At 53.2% G+C, this 17890-nt stretch overlaps 3 protein-coding genes, 1 long non-coding RNA gene and 2 pseudogenes across 7 annotated transcripts in view; 2 read left to right on the top strand and 4 right to left on the bottom strand.

The window, feature by feature from the left end:
• LOC139590558 (mas-related G-protein coupled receptor member H-like) overlaps positions 1-17580 on the bottom strand; it is a 30881-nt gene extending 13301 nt beyond the window's left edge. Inside the window, exons 1-3 of one of the 3 annotated variants that reach the window (XM_071428270.1) lie at positions 16927-17580; positions 16576-16692; positions 11881-15465 (exon numbers count right to left, since the gene is read on the bottom strand). In XM_071428270.1, coding sequence (XP_071284371.1) covers positions 11881-12795 — 915 coding nt within the window. In that variant the 5' untranslated portion in view covers positions 12796-15465; positions 16576-16692; positions 16927-17580. Of the gene's footprint in view, positions 1-11466; positions 15466-16575; positions 16693-16926 lie in introns of those variants that run through there. The other 2 variants (XM_071428272.1, XM_071428271.1) reach the window with 2 other exon arrangements.
• On the top strand, positions 932-1936 carry LOC139589547 (mas-related G-protein coupled receptor member A-like; annotated as a pseudogene).
• On the bottom strand, positions 2241-8055 carry LOC139590577 (uncharacterized). 2 transcript variants are annotated; one of them, XR_011679357.1, is made up of 2 exons: positions 6913-8055; positions 2241-2915 (listed from the first exon to the last, which is right to left on the bottom strand). It is a non-coding gene; the product is annotated as an uncharacterized lncRNA (long non-coding RNA). The 2 variants fall into 2 exon arrangements; XR_011679356.1 differs by having other exon boundaries at positions 2241-2943.
• LOC139589548 (mas-related G-protein coupled receptor member H-like) lies at positions 4514-5481 on the bottom strand. Its single transcript, XM_071425986.1, has one exon. The coding sequence runs from the start codon at positions 5479-5481 to the stop codon at positions 4561-4563; it is 921 nt and encodes a 306-aa protein (XP_071282087.1). The 3' UTR covers positions 4514-4560.
• Positions 9449-10538, top strand: LOC139589549 (mas-related G-protein coupled receptor member A-like; annotated as a pseudogene).
• LOC139590645 (mas-related G-protein coupled receptor member H-like) lies at positions 15637-16404 on the bottom strand. The gene has a single exon (XM_071428390.1). It carries the CDS (start codon positions 16402-16404, stop codon positions 15637-15639), a length of 768 nt encoding a protein of 255 aa, XP_071284491.1.
• Positions 17581-17890: the final 310 nt, after the last annotated feature.

Below are 17890 nucleotides of genomic sequence, written 5' to 3' on the forward strand. Positions count from 1 at the left end.
TTTGGGGTTGAGGTTGCTATAAAATAGAACAGAAGCTGAGATGGAGCCAAAGCGCTTTGGGCACAGGTGTGGTTGCTGGGGCTCTCTGCTGTTGCTCATTTCCCGGGCAGAGTGAAGAGCAGCTGAGGAGCAGAGGCCTGAGGCCGTGGCAGCTCTGAGGCAGCTGCCTGTGTGTGAGAGCCCTGGGGAACACGAGGCAGCACGGAGAGCAGGGGCTGTGGCAGGAGCTGGGACAGAGCCCGCGCCGGGCGCCGCTCGGGCTCACCCCGCGGGCCGCGCTCCCCTTTCCCAAGGGACCATTCCAGGGAAGCTCCTGCAGATCCCGGCCCAGGGACAGCAGCTGGAGGCTGGGAGCTGAGGGGAGTGCGCTGCGGGGAAGTTCTGCAGGCTGCCAGAGGAAACAAGGTCAGACTCTTCTCTTCCACCTTAATCAGGGCCCCCTCATTGGGTGGAACCTGGTGATTGATTTTGGGGGCAGAGCTGAGGTCTGTAGGGAATTGAAAGCTATAAACAGTGTGGGAAAAGGGAGGGAATATTGAAATGAGTGTCCTGCTGAAGGAATCCATCAGCTCAGTGACATCAACTGACACCTGAGAGTCCAGCTCAGATCCATCCCAAAGCCATTTGCTCTGTGACATCTCCATGGGCAATTCCTTCCTTCTCCACTTGTTTTCCTCCTCCAGCTGTGTCCTGTCCACAGCCAGGAAGGAGGTATCTCCCTGGCTTTTGTGCCAGGCATGCCAGACCAGGCTCCCACATCCTACTTGCCTTCTGTCCTGTCCCTCAGCCCTGCCTGTGCTGCTGCACATGGAAGCTGTGGCTGGGAACAGATGGGAAAAGCCACGTTTGGGGGAGAGCAGCGTTGCTCTGGTGTCTCTGTGTGTCACCCCTCCAGCTGTGTGAGGGCAGGAGAAGCAGCAGAGGTGTCACCATGAGCACTTTGTCCCCTGGCACGGAGGGAGCCAGCCCTGCCTGCTGGAGCCAGCCCGGTGGGAAGGCATCCAAGGGGAGCTGGAATGAGGAGAGCCATGGCAACTGGAGCCAGTGTGACCACAGGCAGTGGAGCAAAGTGCCTGTCCCACTGCTGCTGCTGCTGCTGCTGTGCCTGTGTGGAATGGTGGGAATGGGGCTGTGCTCTGGCTCCTCAGCTTCTGCATCCACAGGAGCCCCATCACCCCTTATGTGCTCAGCCTGGCCATGGCTGGCTTCACCTTCCTGCTCTCCATCATCATCCCCCTGGGGCTATTTTCTGTCCCAGGGAGCTTCTGCCAGCAGCTGGGCTCGTGGGGTGTGACAGCTGGGCTGAAGGTGCCCATCCTCTTGGCTTTCACTGCCGCTGTCTCCTGTCTGACAGCCCTCAGTGCTGTGACAGCTCTGTTTGTCCTCGTGTGTCCTGCTGGCCCTGCCACTGCTCGCAGTGCTTCCCCATGCTCCTGTGTGCCCTGCTCTGGCTGCTCTCCTTCCTGCTCACTACCCCCCTCCATTGCTGCTCTTTGGTGCCCATGGCCTTGGTCCTGAGCTGCCTCTTCTCAGTGCTCAGCCTGGCCTGTTCTGCTCTGGCCCTGCTGGCCAGGCTCCTGTGCTGCCCATGGAAACAGCTCCCAGGGAAGCTCTGTGCCCTGCTCCTGCTGCTCCTGTCATCTCCTTCCCCTTCTTCACTGCTGATTTTGGGCACTGGCTCTTGCTGAGGGCGTTTGACTTCTCTGTCTTTGCCCCCAGCACCTCTCTCCTGCTCACCTGTGCCAAGAGCTCTGCCCTCCCTCTGATTCACTTCCTGGCTGGGAGCTGTGCAGAGGAATTCACCTCCTCTGGTAGTGTTGCCTTGCAGAGGGCTTTTGAGGCTTTTGTGCCAGAGCCAGGGCACAGGGACAACACAGTGGAGTCATCATCAAGTGGAATCATCCTGAAAGATCCTCAGCATAACATAGAACCATAAAATATCCAGAGTTGGAAGGGACCTACAAGGTTGATGGAGTTGAGCTCGTGGCCCTGCACAGGACATCCCAAGAATCCCAGCCTGTGCCTGAGAGCATTGTCCAAATGCTCCTTGAGCTCTGCCAGGCTGGTGCTGTGTGCAGCAGGGGCCCTCCTGCCTGGGGTGGTAGTGAGTGACACGAGGAATCCTCATGGAATGCTTTGGGTTGTTTCCTGCTTCAGGGAAAATTTGGGAGGAAGCCTCTGAATGGGCTCCCTCTAGTCAACAAATTCAAGCAGCCCCCCCCAACATGTTCGGGCAAAGATTTCCTCAAAGAAAAGTGGAAAAAATTGTTTATTTAACAAGCAAAGTATTCACAAGGATAAAAAATGAAAAGAATATTAAACCATAAAATCCCATGCTATTCTTAAGAGGTGGCAAATTCAGCCAGTCCTTGTTGTGGAGTGTAGTTTGGCTCACTCAGTCTCTTATCAGTCCCCCTGGTGCTGGAAAATGCCGCGTCCCAGGCCCCAGTGGGCCACAGGTGTGAGCTCCCAGTGCTCTTCTGGGTTTTCAGTCCAGAGCAGGTTTGAACAGTTCCAAGCAAAAGGAAAACCACAGTCCAGGGAACTTCTGAGCCTCAGCTAGTTCAAAAAATACCAAAAGCAAAGGAGAGCTGTGTGTTGCATGTCTGTGCTGCAGACAGCACGGTCTGGGAGCAGGAATGGGGAGGAGTGAGCGCAGCTTCTGAAAACAAACTGCTGCATCTGCTCTCCCCCTCTTTGCTCAAGAACCAGTCTGAAATGGGCAAAACCTATTTCTGGGCTAAACAGATGAATGGGGACACAATTCAGCATCATAAAGTCGCCTCAGGACAGGTTGGAAGGAACAGGAGAGATCACCTCATTCCATCTCTCCTTCTTCCATGGGCAGGGACAACCAGGAAAGCTTTTGCTTTGAAGGCTTGCTCTTCTGAAAGGAAGCTCAGGTAGGGAGTGGCCTGGGTGACACAGGAGACAAGGAAGGTGCTGGGAAGCAGAAAAAGTACATGGAAGCATAATGGTCCTTCTGCACTTGCCTTGGGAGAAACGGCCTGGCTGAGTTGTTCTTCCCTGGACAAGAGGTTCCACCATGGAAAGTATTTCCAATGGACAGGAAAAGGGAGTCAGGGAGAGGAAAACCCTCTTAGATATCAAAGTCTCTTCTGTTAATTATTAACAACTCAGTTAATAAATTCTCCTTAGCTATTTAACCTCAAGTGTGTCTCCAAAGCCTGACTCCACACCTGGTTTTCCCTTTCACTTCCCTTTCCAGAAGCAGTGGCACGTTGGTTTCCCCTGGATTTAAGGCAGTGGGAAAAGGAGGGACAACTTCCCCCTGAGCAAGAGCTGTGGCTGCTGCCCAGGTCTCTCCCAGGAGGAATCAGGAGCTCTTGGCAGTGCTAACATCATCCCAGGCATTGCAGGCACGTGCCTTAGGAAGGGCTCTGGTATGAGACAGGTAGCTGCCCTGCTCCCAGAGCAGCCAGAGGCTTTGGAATGGGATCAAAGAAGGAAATGAGCCATTTTGGACACTGTTAAACAGGCACAGGCTCTGCAGGGAAGCCTGGATGTTGTTTATTCTACAAACTCTGTGTTGGATATTACCCCGATGGAGGCAAACAAAAACCACGAATCCAAATCTGATTGAGGGGTGGTTCCAGAATGACAAAGATCAGGACAGGCTGGACTGTGGCTGAAGCTGCTGTGCAGAGTGGCTGTGCAGCTCCTCCTGAGGGTGGCCAGGCTCAGGATGGAGGTGCTCAAGGGCTTCCCTGGGCACTGGTGCTGGGGAACCAGAGGATGGATGGCCCCATTCTGCAGAAGAGCAGCACAACCCCCTAATTTCTGTGCAATTAAATGGTCCAAGCATCTGGTGATGGGAAATTCCATATTCCATGTAATTTCTGGTACAGGCACAGGAATTCAGTGGAGTTCCCTATCGACCCTGCACTTTACTCAGAAGGATTCAATTCTGGAATTGAAGAATGTGACAAATTCCCACGGAAAGGATAAGGGAATGTTGCTGTCCCTCCCCAGCTCTGCAGCCCTACCTGGTGTCCCTTCCCATCAGCTCGGAATGCAGGGCTGGCTCTGCTGGACAGAAGGGGAAGGATGCTCCCTGTGATCCCAACCCCTCTCCTGCCATCCAGAGGCACCAGCCCTGCAGGGATTTGGGAAATCACTGCTATCCTGTGCTGGGTGTGTCCCCAGGGATGAAGGTGTCCCATTCTTTGCAGGCAAGAGCTCCCTGAAAACACCATGGAACTCATCTGCTGAGGCAAAGGAGAGGGAGTTCATTCCCTGGGGCCGAGGCCATGCGGGTGATTCCATGGGGAATAGAGCTGGGGAACAGCACTGAGCCCAGCTGCAGTGCTTGGAGCCATGTGGATCCAGGAGGGAGGAGGAAAGCCATGCTGCAATGTGCTCCCTGCAGAGCATCCCACAAAAATCACCCAAGGCAATGCCTGTGCTCCCTTCTCCTGCAGGAATACAGCACCACAGGGAGGGTGATCCCTGGATATCGATTAATCAAGAGGCTCAAGAACTGCCCCTCAGCCACTTTCCTGGGATCCTTTATCAGAGCAGTGGAAGGGATCAGCAGGCTCAGACCACTGTGTACATGGCAGGATCATTTCTGTGGGCTATTTTTTCTTTTGGCTCCTCAAACACCCTCTGGAGGGAGAGTCGGAGGGACCCCACAGAGCAGGGCCTCCAGCACCTGCCCACCAAGAAGTAGATGAAGGGTTTGATGCTGCTGTGGATGCAGGCGAGCAGGAAAACCACCTGGGAGTGCACAGCCATGTAACCGAGCTGCTGCAGGAAATACCAGATGGTGAAGAGGAACATGAAGAATAAAATGAGGAAGGTAACGATGTCGCGCCGCTTGGGCTGCTGCTCCTGGGAGCCCCACTTGGCCTTAATGAAATCGACTGTGCTGGAAATGAGCATGGGTGCAGCCAAGAGGAGCAGGATGATGGTGTTCATGGAGATGAGAGCTGCCCTGCAGTGCTCCTGCCGCTGTGATGGGCACAGGAATGTCACCGTGGGAATGACAGTGAAGAGAGCAAAGACGGTCCAGTATTGGACACTGATCACCACCCACACCAGGCGCTCAGGAAGCTCCCAGCAGCAGCAGAGCTTGCAGAGCTTGTCCATGTACCACACATTGCTGCCGGCTATTAGCCAGAACAGCCCCCAGTACAGGGACACCACTGACAGCTGGAAGAGGAAACTCAGGTACAGCACGGGCAGGATAGGAGAGCAGGACACGTCCTCCACCAGGATGAGGAGGGCGGAGGGGACCGCAAAGAGGAGGAAGAGGAAGTCAATGACAGCCAGGTAAAAGATGCGATAGTTACAGATTTTCAGGTTGAGGAGGCCGATGGCAGCCCCATTCCCAGCCAGCCCACAGAGGCAGATGAGCAGGGTCACACTGTGTATGGCCACATCGGTGACATCTGTCTCACAGAGATCATCTCCTTCAGTGGGTGAGGCAGGAGATGGGGACACGGTGGTCACCTCCATGGATGGACGCTGGGCAGGCAGTGGGATGTGGCCCCTGGCTGTGGTCAGAGTGGATGGGCAGTCAGTGCTTGGAGAATCCAGGGATGGACCATGCGGCTCCTCAGCAGCTGCCTGCAGTGGGAAGGATTCAGTGGGGAAGAGTGAGATGTGCAGGGGAGGAGGGCAGTGGAAATGGTGGGGGGGGAGAGGGAGGTGGGAGGGTTGGGCTGTTCGGTAGGAGGCTGATAAATAACATAGAGAATAAACATTTCAGTTCTTCTGAAGTTGTTCAAAAGTAAAGCGGCCAAAATTTAGAACGATGTGTTATAGATGGATAATGAGATAATTGGCTCTCACAGTTAAGGGATCAATACCGTGTGAATATTAAGAGAAGCTAGATTGATATATAATTATGTTATTGTAGTCTGTTGTTTAAATGTTTAGAACTATGTTCACCCCATAGTCCCCTTCTCTCCCCTCTGTACTCTTTCCATCAGAGAGCCTGAGTCATCTAGGACAGGCAGAAAGAAGGGGTGTACAAAAGCTTGTTGCTGGGGGGGGAAGAGGTGCAGCATGAGAACACCTGACCCTCAAGTCAAGTTGCAAGAAAGCAGGCTCCAGCAATAAACACAAAGAAGGGCTGAGTGACAGACTTTGGGAGGGGCCAGGTTTAGCTGATGCAACCCCCAGAGTATCAGAGGTGAAGCATCCATCTTGAAGATCAGCCAGACACGTGGTGGGCAGCCGTGAGGGAAGCTCCCAGGCCTGCTTCTGATTATTCAGTCCTTTTGTTGCATTTTTTCTTTAAGGTTTATTAACCATTTAAAATTTAAAAAAGTGGGTGGTTGTTTCTCACAGGATGTGAAGGCTGGCACACAGGATGACAAACATGGCAGGAACCAGTGCAGAAACAGATAAGGAGGCCTGCAGTGGTTTTGGGGCAAATTCTGGAACAGGAAGCAACAGTGCATGGCCAGATGAAAAGTTCAAGGCAAGAGCACCTTTAATATGGCAGCATTCATTGAATATGACCACCAGAGAGACCCCGCTTAATAAACCTCCAGGATCATAAAAGGACTGGCAGGAGGAGGTGGATGCATGGAAATGAGTTCTAGGAAAATGGTGTTTATGTATTAGATAAGAACAACTTCTAAATGCCTACATGTGGTTCTAATGGATTAATACCCTGTTGTAAAGTCTCACCATACAGTCAATACAAGGAGAGATCCCTCTGTGTCCTGTGCAGGTCAAGAATTCCTGCTTCCTCATGCTTTGCACTGTGTTAGAATGTTTGTTCTGGCCCATTTCAGTATTAGGACACAGACGGGATGCACAGGAGAAGAGAGAGGAGCTGGGGAGGGCCCTGGGGTCAGCGGGAGAGGGTGGCAGGAACAGAGCAGCTGCTGCAGGAGAGGAAGGTGGGCTAGGGAGGAAGGCAAACATTCCACTGACCTGTTCCCTGTGGGGCAGCAGCAGGCAAAGGGCTCTGTGCAGATCAGCGGCGCTTCCTGGTACCTCTTGCTCCTTTGGGATCCATGTCCTAAAGCAGCTCCTGGCAGGTCAGGGACATGAAGGAGAAAGTGCCCAGGTCACCAGGAGCTCCCCATTCCCGTCCTGCTGGCTCCTCTCCGTGCCCTGTCTTGGTGTTGTTTTGCAAGGCTTGGTGGGAGAGTCAGAAATTTAATCTTTGACTACGTCAGAATTTCCCTTCCTGTGAGTTTTTTGTCTTGACGTTTTTTTTTCTGTCATAGCGGAAGTAGCCCAACATGCAGATTTCTTTGAATGAAATTTCCTCCTGATTAGAAAGTCTTTTCCAAATGGGACATTCTCCAAATGCTTCCCCTCTCTCTGCAGCTTTCTACCATCCCTCATTTATCTACCCTGAGGGGTCAGTGTCCCTCCAGCAGCAGAGAGCTGCTGGTGGGGCTGGTGGTGCTGGAATGCTGCTGGCAGTGCTGGAAGTGCTCACAGCACTGTGCAAGCATCTGGGTGCTTCTCAGAAACACCTCCCATTCTGGGTTGATTTTCAGGATCATTGCCAAAACCTTCCCTGGCCCCAAGAAAGCAAACTGAGCTGAGAATTCCCATTCCTGTCATTGCAATGCAGGCTCACAGAGCCCAAGGGAAGGACAGCACTCAGTTGCTTGCAGCCAGGTCAGCAGCACTTAGAGCCCACCCTGATTACTGCCAATTGCCAGGTTTAGGGGTGTTGTGATCCCCTTTCCAGTTCATTGTTGGGGTTCATCCTCCTCCTCCTCCGACATGGGAGCTCTTGCATTTGTTTTTGCCTGACCCCATCCCTCTGGGCAACTTTTGCCAGGACCTCACCACCCTCACAGGGAAGGATTTCTTCCCAACATCCAATCTGACCCCACCCTCTGTCAGTGGGAAGCCATTCCCCCTTGTCCTGTCACTCCATGCCCTTGTCCAAAGTCCCTCTCCAACTCTCCTGGAGCCCCATCAGCTCCTGGATGATGAAGTGTTTGCCCTTGAAAGGATTGGGCTGGTGAGGGGATGTGAGATGCCATAGCTGGGGACACAAACACGGTGTCAGCAGGGAAGAGAGGTGACAGCTCTGGTCCCAGGGCCAGCAGTTTCCAGCAGGAGCATCCCAGATCCCTGAGGCACATGTCAGCCTGGGTGGGAATCATCTCACCTCAGCTTTCTAGGAATTCCTTGGAATTCACTGTAGGCTACTGTCTGACTGCCAGGGGAGTGTAGAGGATGACTCAGATGAAACTTGCAACTTTCTAAGGATTAAAGCCAAGAGAGCAGCATGGATTTGCCTCTTCTCAGAAGAAATGACATTGCTGAAATCCCAAATCATCCCTCTGGGGTGTTCCAGTGCTCCAGCTCACACACAGAATTTATTCTTGCATGAATCTTCTTGGAAACTGAATGGTGAAGGTCCGGTGCCACTTAAATTGTGGTATAGAAGTGGGGAAACCACATTTGAAACAGAAATATAAGTTTAACAGCACATTTGTAGTGCAGGGTCATAAGGATCCACATCAGGGGATGACAGGGGGCAAGTTCAGGCAGTTCAAAAGACAAGATTTTGGGGTTGAGGTTGCTATAAAATAGAACAGAAGCTGAGATGGAGCCAAAGCGCTTTGGGCACAGGTGTGGTTGCTGGGGCTCTCTGCTGTTGCTCATTTCCCGGGCAGAGTGAAGAGCAGCTGAGGAGCAGAGGCCTGAGGCCGTGGCAGCTCTGAGGCAGCTGCCTGTGTGTGAGAGCCCTGGGGAACACGAGGCAGCACGGAGAGCAGGGGCTGTGGCAGGAGCTGGGACAGAGCCCGCGCCGGGCGCCGCTCGGGCTCACCCCGCGGGCCGCGCTCCCCTTTCCCAAGGGACCATTCCAGGGAAGCTCCTGCAGATCCCGGCCCAGGGACAGCAGCTGGAGGCTGGGAGCTGAGGGGAGTGTGCTGCGGGGAAGTTCTGCAGGCTGCCAGAGGAAACAAGGTCAGACTCTTCTCTTCCACCTTAATCAGGGCCCCCTCATTGGGTGGAACCTGGTGATTGATTTTGGGGGCAGAGCTGAGGTTTGTAGGGAAGTGAAAGCCATAAACAGTGTGGGAAAAGGGAGGGAATATTGAAACGAGTGTCCTGCTGAAGGAATCCATCAGCTCAGTGACATCAACTGACACCTGAGAGTCCAGCTCAGATCCATCCCAAAGTCATTTGCTCTCTGATATCTCCATGGGCAATTCCTTCCTTCTCCACTTGTTTTCCTCCTCCAGCTGTGTCCTGTCCACAGCCAGGAAGGAGGTATCTCCCTGGCTTTTGTGCCAGGCAGCCCAGACCAGGCTCCCACATCCTACTTGCCTTCTGTCCTGTCCCTCAGCCCTGCCTGTGCTGCTGCACATGGAAGGTGTGGCTGGGAACAGATGGGAAAAGCCACGTTTGGGGGACAGCAGCGTTGCTCTGGTGTCTCTGTGTGTCACCCCTCCAGCTGTGTGAGGGCAGGAGAAGCAGCAGAGGTGTCACCATGAGCACTTTGTCCCCTGCCACGGAGGGAGCCAGCCCTGCCTGCTGGAGCCAGCCCGGTGGGAAGGCATCCAAGCGGAGCTGGAATGAGGAGAGCCACGGCAACTGGAGCCAGTGTGACCACAGGCAGTGGAGCAAAGTGCCTGTCCCACTGCTGCTGCTGCTGCTGCTGTGCCTGTGTGGAATGGTGGGAATGGGGCTGTGCTCTGGCTCCTCAGCTTCTGCATCCACAGGAACCCCATCCCCCCTTATGTGCTCAGCCTGGCCATGGCTGGCTTCACCTTCCTGCTCTCCATCATCATCCCCCTGGGGCTATTTTCTGTCCCAGGGAGCTTCTGCCAGCAGCTGGGCTCGTGGGGTGTGACAGCTGGGCTGAAGGTGCCCATCCTCTTGCCTTTCGCTGCCGCTGTCTCCTGTCTGACAGCCCTCAGTGCTGTGACAGCTCTGTTTGTCCTCGCGTGTCCTGCTGGCCCTGCCACTGCTCGCAGTGCTTCCCCATGCTCTGTGTGCCCTGCTCTGGCTGCTCTCCTTCCTGCTCACTGCCCCCCTCCATTGCTGCTCTTTGGTGCCCATGGCCTTGGTGCTGAGCTGCCTCTTCTCAGTGCTCAGCCTGGCCTGTTCTGCTCTGGCCCTGATGGCCAGGCTCCTGTTCTGCCCATGGAAACAGCTCCCAGGGAAGCTCTGTGCCCTGCTCCTGCTGCTCCTGTCATGCCCTTCCCCTTCTTCACTGCTGATTTTGGGCACTGGCTCTTGCTGAGGGCGTTTGACTTCTCTGTCTTTGCCCCCAGCACCTCTCTCCTGCTCACCTGTGCCAAGAGCTCTGCCCTCCCTCTGATTCACTTCCTGGCTGGGAGCTGTGCAGAGGAATTCACCTCCTCTGGTAGTGTTGCCTTGCAGAGGGCTTTTGAGGCTTTTGTGCCAGAGCCAGGGCACAGGGACAACACAGTGGAGTCATCATCAAGTGGAATCATCATGAAAGATCCTCAGCATAACATAGAACCATAAAATATCCAGAGTTGGAAGGGACCTACAAGGTTGATGGAGTTGAGCTCGTGGCCCTGCACAGGACATCCCAAGAATCCCAGCCTGTGCCTGAGAGCATTGTCCAAATGCTCCTTGAGCTCTGCCAGGCTGGTGCTGTGTGCAGCAGGGGCACTCCTGCCTGGGGTGGTAGTGAGTGACACGAGGAATCCTCATGGAATGCTTTGGGTTGTGTCCTGCTTTAGGGAAAATTTGGGAGGAAGCCTCTGAACAGGCTTCCTCAAGTAAACAAATTCAAGCAGCCCCCCCCAACTTGTTTGGGAAAAGATTTCCTCAAAGAAAAGTGGAAAAAACCTGTTTATTTAACAAGCAAAGTATTGACAAGGATAAAAAATGAAAACAATATTCGACAATAAAATCCCTTGGTGTTCTGCAGAGGTGGCAAATTCAGCAAGTCCTTGTTGTGGAGTGTAGTTTGGCTCACTCAGTCTCTTATCAGTCCCCCTGGTGCTGGAAAATGCCGCATCCCAGGCCCCGGTGGGCCACAGGTGTGAGCTCCCAGTGCTCTTCTGGGTTTTCAGTCCAGAGCAGGTTTGAACATTTCCAAGCAAAAGGAAAACCACAGTCCAGGGAACTTCTGAGCCTCTGCTAGTTAAAAAAATACCAAAAGCAAAGGAGAGCTGTGTGTTGCATGTCTGTGCTGCAGACAGCACGGTCTGGGAGCAGGAATGGGGAGGAGTGAGCGCAGCTTCTGAAAACAAACTGCTGCATCTGCTCTCCCCCTCTTTGCTCAAGAACCAGTCTGAAATGGGCAAAACCTATTTCTGGGCTAAACAGATGAATGGGGACACAATTCAGCATCATAAAGTCACCTCAGGACAGGTTGGAAGGAACGGTAGAGATCATCTCATTCCATCTCTCCTTCTTCCATGGGCAGGGACAACCAGGAAAGCTTTTGCTTTGAAGTCTTGCTCTTTTGAATGGAAGCTCAGGTAGGGAGTGGCCTGGGTGACACAGGAGACAAGGAAGGTGCTGGGAAGCAGAAAAAGTACATGGAAGGATCTTTGCAGGCAAGAGCTCCCTGAAAACACCATGGAACTCATCTGCTGAGGCAAAGGAGAGGGAGTTCATTCCCTGGGGCCGAGGCCATGAGGGTGATTCCATGGGGAATAGAGCTGGGGAACAGCACTGAGCCCAGCTGCACTGCTTGGAGCCATGTGGATCCAGGAGGGAGGAGGAAAGCCATGCTGCAATGTGCTCCCTGCAGAGCATCCCACAAAAATCACCCAAGGCAAAGCCTGTGCTCCCTTCTCCTGCAGGAATACAGCACCACAGGGAGGGTGATCCCGTGGATATTGATTAATCAGGAGATTAAAGGAAACCTTCAGCCTCCTTGGGGTCTCCTGGGGTCCTTCCGCAGAGCAGTGGAAGGGATCAGCAGGCTCAGAGCACTGTGTCCATTGTAGGATCATCGCTGTGGGCAGTGTTTTCTTCTGCCTCCTCAAAGACCCTCTTGAGGGAGAGCTGGAGGGACTTTTTGGAGAAGGGCCTCCAGCCCCTCCCTGCCAAGAAGTAGATGAAGGGTTTGATGCTGCTGTGGATGCAGGTGAGCAGGAAGACAACCTGTGAGGACAGAGCGATGTAACCGAGCTGCTGCAGGAAATTGCAGAGGCTGATGATGAGAGTGAGGAGCACAGTGATGACAATAACGATGTCGCGCCTCTTGGGCTGCTGCTGCTGCTGGGAGCCTCGCTTGGAGTTAATGAAATTGATTGTGCCAGAAATTACCACGGGTGCAGCAAAGAGGAGCAGGATGATGGTGTACATGGAGATGAGAGCTGCCCGGCAGTGCTCCTGCTCTTGTGATGGGCAAAAGAATGTCACTGTGGGAATGAGAGTGAAGAGAGCCAAGATGGCCCAGTATGGGATAGTGTCCACCACCCACATCAGGCGCAGAGGAAGGTCACAGTGGCAGCAGAGCTTGCAGAGGTTGTGCATATACCACACAGGGATGCTGCTCATCAGCCTGAACAGCACCCAGTAGTAGGAGACCAATGACAACTGAAAAACAAAATTCATGTACATCAAGGGCACGACAGGAGAGCAGGACACGTCCTCCATCAGGATGAGGAGGGCAGAGAGGATCGCAAAGAGGAGGAAGAGGAAGTCAATGACAGCCAGGTCAAAGAAGGCAGCGTTCCCTCTTTTCAGGTTGAGGAGGCCGATGACAGCCCCGTTCCCAGCCAGCCCACAGAGGCAGATGAGCAGGGTCACACTGTGTAAGGCCATGGTGGTGGCATCTGTCTCACAGAGATCATCTCCTTCAGTGAGTGAGGCAGGAGATGGGGACACAGTGGTCACCTCCATGGATGGACACTGGGCAGGCAGTGGGATGTGGCCCCTGGCTGTGGTCAGAGTGGATGGGCAGTCAGTGCTTGGAGAATCCAGGGATGGACCATGCGGCTCCTCAGCAGCTGCCTGCAGTGGGAAGGATTCAGTGTGGAGGAGTGACACGTGAAGCTGAAGAGGCCAGTGGGAATGGTGGGATGGGAGAGGGAGGAGGGAGGGTGGGGTGGTGCTCAGGGGATTGATAAAGAAGAGAGAATAAACATTTTCAACTCTCCTGACGTTGCCTGAAGACTAACTGGGCAAATAGATAAAAATATGTGAAGGTGTGGACCCTGTTTGATAAAGGTGCCTGGAGCCAGAGCAGAAACAGATAAGGAGGTCGGCATTATTTCTGAGGCAAGTTCTGTAACAAGAAGCAAGAGCACATGGCCAAAGGAAAAGTTCAGGGCAGGGTCACCTTAGATATCACAGCACTCAGTGAATACAACCACCAGAAGCCCCTCTTAATCACCCTCCATGGCCATCAGAGGACTCGCAGTAGGAAGTGGATGAAGGGAAATTAGTTCTAGGAGAGTGGTATTTACCTTTATGTGTAAGGTGTTCTTTAGATAGAAAAACTTTTTGATTTCTATGTATGGTTGTAATGAATAAAAACACGGTTGTAAAATCTCACAACACTCACAGAAATAAGGAGAGCTCCTTCTGCATGTCCTGCTGCCTAATACTTCCCTTGGTAACAACATTAGGTGATGTTAGGATTTCTTCAAACAGAACTTTATTCTGTCTGATTTTGGCATCACTCCACATCCCATCCCATGCCATCCCGATGGGTTCCCATCGCATGCCATGCCCTGCCATGCCATCCCGATGTGTTCCCAGTCCCTGGCCACTCCCTGGCTGCAGGTGTGGCCTGTTGGGCTCTGCTGCTGTCCAGTGGGAGATTTGGGATTGGTGGCACCCAGAGCCCTCCTGCCCCCTCCAGCCCCTGTGTGTCTGATGCCTTGGGCTGGCTCCCTAGAACAGAGGCCAGACCAGGTGAAGAGAATAAAAGGAGGCATTGATGAAAGGCCTTCAAAAGGTTCACCCTGGGCACTCCAAGCCATCCCTGTAGTGCCTCTTGTTTGTGTCCAAAGGAGGCTGGGGGGCTGGACACCAGGGATGGAGCTGGGGAGGGGCATCTCCAAGAGAAACACGGCCCCAAAGGCTTCCAGGGCAGCCTGGGGTGAGCAGCCCGTGGGGAGGGACTGGAGCCTCAGGCACGGGGCTGGGAGGGATGGGAAGGACGGGAGGTGGGTGGGCTGCATGGGGAGTGGGATGGGAGGGTGGTGTGGGAGGGCTGGGACATGATGGAGCTGGTGGGAAGATGTGGTGGGAAGGTGTGGGGTGTGGTGGGGCTGGAGAGAAGGTGTGGGGTGTGGTGGGGCTGGTGACCTCAGGGAAGCCCCAGGGAGGGGGGTGATTCCCCGTGGAGCCCATGGTGACAAGCACAGGTGTCACCCTGCTCCTGGAAGGGGGTGGCTGTGCTGAGGAGCACGGCCTCCTCCTCTCCTTGCTGCTGCACCACCTGAGCCTGCTGAGGGAGCAGCTGCAGGCAGTGGAGAGGAAGAATTTCTGAAGGCAGAGACACCTTTGCTCCTGGCTGACAAAATTGAAAAGTAAAGATCTCTGGGGAGATCTCTGCTGTGACACTGACAGAGCACTCGGGGTGAGGAATGCTGAGCCCCTGGGCCATCGTGTCCGTGCCAGCCCAGCTCTGGGGATCATGGTTGCTCCAGGCAGCACAAGCCATGGCTGTGCCCCTGCAGACACCAAGACATTTTAAGTCTGACAGCAAAAGCGTGTTAGACTAGTAACAATTTTGAGTCAAAATAGTAAACATATTGGAAATATATTTGCCATAGACAGTTTCAAAGAAACAACACTTTTCAGGCATTTTTATGCATTATAATATCCAAGATGTTTTACAGATACTCCCAAATATGGTCCCAATATTTAAATCATAGTATAGTTTTTTTGTTTCTTTTATATACTACTAAAATATGCCATCAATCTTAGTTAAATGGATAACCTGGGGTTTTTTTCCAGTAAAAAATATTTTATTAAATTTGATGTACAAGCCTAGGAAATGGCTCTCTTATTGCCATTGCAATTTATGTCTTGCAATTTTTTAATTACGTCTTTTGGTATGTATAGGCCTCTGAAATCCTAAACCTCTCAAGATATCATTCTTATTCTATGACATCCAATTATTTCTAGTTATATGAGAACCATTAAAAGTACTTTATTGATTTTTGTTCTCCATCTGTTGACTAAGTTCTCTATGGGGTATGCGCTGATAAAGTTTTCTACTGACACTCAACCAACACAGATCTAAATCAAAACCAGCTAAAATCCACAGTCAAATATGCCTTGACTAATTAAATATCGTTCATTACAGAAATTTCTAAACAATCACAGAATTCCTGGCTAACTACGTCTATGTTCCCTCCCTCCAGCCACATTCCAGGCTGGCAGCAGCAGCCAGAGGAAGCCAGGAAGTGCTGGAAGAGGGGCCAAAGGCAGCTCAGGGTTCACGGTGCTGTTTATTGGTATCAGAGCTCAGTGGGATGCAGGAACCAGGTGCCAGGGGGAATTTTGGGGTCACAGCTGTGTTGGGAAGGATTCTTTTGGGGTAAAGTGCTCTAGGACCTGTGAGGGAGAAGGAAATCCATGCTCCAATGTGCTCTGTGCAGAGCGTGCCTCCCACATGGCCCCTGTCACTGCCTCTGCTCCCTTTCCCTGCAGGAATAAGGGTGGGAGGGTGATCCTAAGTCCCTGCCCCATGGTCCTGCATGGGGGCACTTGAAGGGTTCAAGAGGCTCAGGTCCCCGTGTCCCTGGTGGCATCATTACTGGGGACAGTGCTCCCTTCTGGCTCCTCAAACACCCTCTGGAGGCACTCCCTGAGGGACCCCATGGAGCAGTTCCTCCAGCACTTTGTTACTGAGATGTAGATGAAGGGGTGGATGCTGCTGTGCATGCAGGCCAACAGGAGAACAAGCCGGGGGGACACAGTGGTGTAGCCGAGCTGCTGCAGGAAATTCCAGAGACTGAGGGGGAGAGTGAGGAGCACAGCGAGGAAGACAATGATGTCAAGCCTCTTGGATTGCTGCTGCTGGGAGCTAGCCTTGAAGTGAATGAAGAGGATTGTGCTGGAAATGACCATGGATGGAGCAAAGACGAGGAAGTTGAGGATGTACAGGGAGATGAGAGCCCCCTGGCAGAGCTTGTGTTCCTGTGACTGGCACAGGGAATTCACCGCGGAAATGGCAGCGATGACAGTGATGGAAAGGGCCCAGAGCACGGCACTGACCACCACCCATGAGAGGTCCTGGGGAAGGTGGCAGAAGAGCCCAAGTGGGCAGAGCATGGACCTGCCCCTCTCGATGCTGATGGCCGTCAGCCGGTACAGCCCTACCCTGTGGAACATCCGGAAGAGGAGGAAAAGGAAGCGTATGGATGCTGGGGGCATGATGGAGGAGCAGGAGAAATCCTCCAGCAGGAAGAGCAGAGTGGAGGGGACCATGAAGATGAGGATGAGGAAAGTGATGATGGCCAGGTCAAGGATGTAGGCAGTGATGGGTTTCATGGTGTCCCTGTGGATGCGGAACCTGAGGACTCAAAGAACTGCCCCGTTCCCAGCCAGCCCACAGAGGCAGATGAGCAGGGTCACACTGTGTATGGCCACATCGGTGGCATCTGTCTCACAGAGATGATCTCCTTCAGTGGGTGAGGCAGGAGATGGGGACATGGTGGTCACCTCCATGGATGGACACTGGGCAGGCAGTGGGATGTGGCCCCTGGCTGTGGTCAGAGTGGATGGGCAGTCAGTGCTTGGAGAATCCAGGGATGGACCATGTAGCTCCTCAGCAGCTCCCTGCAGTGGGAAGGATTCAGTGAGGAGGAGTGAGATGTGCAGGGGAGGAGGGCAGTGAAAATTGTGGATTGGAAAAGGTTGGGATGTTCACCAGGAGATGCAGAAGGGAAGCTCAGGGCAGAGGAGGGGGGACCTGGGGAGGGCCCTGGGGTCAGCGGGAGAGGGTGGCAGGAACAGAGCAGCTGCTGCAGGAGAGGAAGGTGGGGTAGGGAGGAAGGCCAACATTCCACTGACCTGTTCCCTGTGGGGCAGCAGCAGGCAAAGGGCTCTGTGCAGATCAGCGGCGCTTCCTGGTACCTCTTGCTCCTTTGGGATCCATGTCCTAAAGCGGCTCCTGGCAGGTCAGGGACATGAAGGAGAAAGTGCCCAGGTCACCAGGAGCTCCCCATTCCCGTCCTGCTGGCTCCTCTCCGTGCCCTGTCCTCGTGTTGTTTCCCACGGCTCGGTGCAGTCAGAGGGCAGTCGGGAATGGTTTTACAATTTTGGCTTCCTCAGAGTTCCACAGCCACTGAATTACTGATCTTGATTTTTTTCATTTTCCCTACAAATCAAGGGGTCTTTTTCTTTTTTTATGAGAAACGACGCCCCACTTCTTAAAATTTAAAAAAGTTTATTAAACTACAACACGGCACAAAATAAGGTCCAGAGGCACACTGCCCGAAACAGAAACAGGCTTTGTGCTCTCTTCGTAAGCCCCCCCGCCGGTAATCCACCCCCCACATTCTGACACATCCCGCTTTTCCAACACAGCTCCTCCTCCGTCCCGCCTTCCGGGAGCTTGTGCAGCGCTCCGGGCTGCGACTGCCCACCATGGTCAGAGATCAGCATTACAACTCTCAACATGAACACGGTACTCACGTTAGAAAACCTCCAAAGCTTAAAAAAAAAAAAAAAAAAAAAAAAAAAAAAAAAAAAAAGACAGAAGGAGACAAGGAGACAGAAGGAGAAGGATGCTCCATATGATCCCATATGATCCCAACCCTTCTCCTGCCATCCAGAGGCACCAGCCCTGCAGGGATAAATCACTGCCACCCCGTGCTGGTGTGTCCCCAGGGATGAAGGTGTCCCATTCTTTGCAGGCAGGATCTCCCTGAAAACACCATGGAACTCATCTGCTGAGGCAAAGGAGAGGGAGTTCATGCCCTGGGGCCGAGGCCATGAGGGTGATTCCATGGGGAATAGAGCTGGGGAACAGCAC

The sequence above is a fragment of the Agelaius tricolor genome, unplaced genomic scaffold (genome assembly GCF_023055355.1).
Source record: "Agelaius tricolor isolate 1412-34295 unplaced genomic scaffold, bAgeTri1.0.p SCAF_5, whole genome shotgun sequence".
NCBI lineage: Eukaryota > Metazoa > Chordata > Aves > Passeriformes > Icteridae > Agelaius > Agelaius tricolor.

What these genes read in the sequence shown, in the direction of transcription:
- LOC139589548 (XM_071425986.1), bottom strand. Translation starts at nt 5,481, where the DNA reads ATGGAGGTGACCACCGTGTCCCCATCTCCTGCCTCACCCACTGAAGGA.
- LOC139590645 (XM_071428390.1), bottom strand. Translation starts at nt 16,404, where the DNA reads ATGAAACCCATCACTGCCTACATCCTTGACCTGGCCATCATCACTTTC.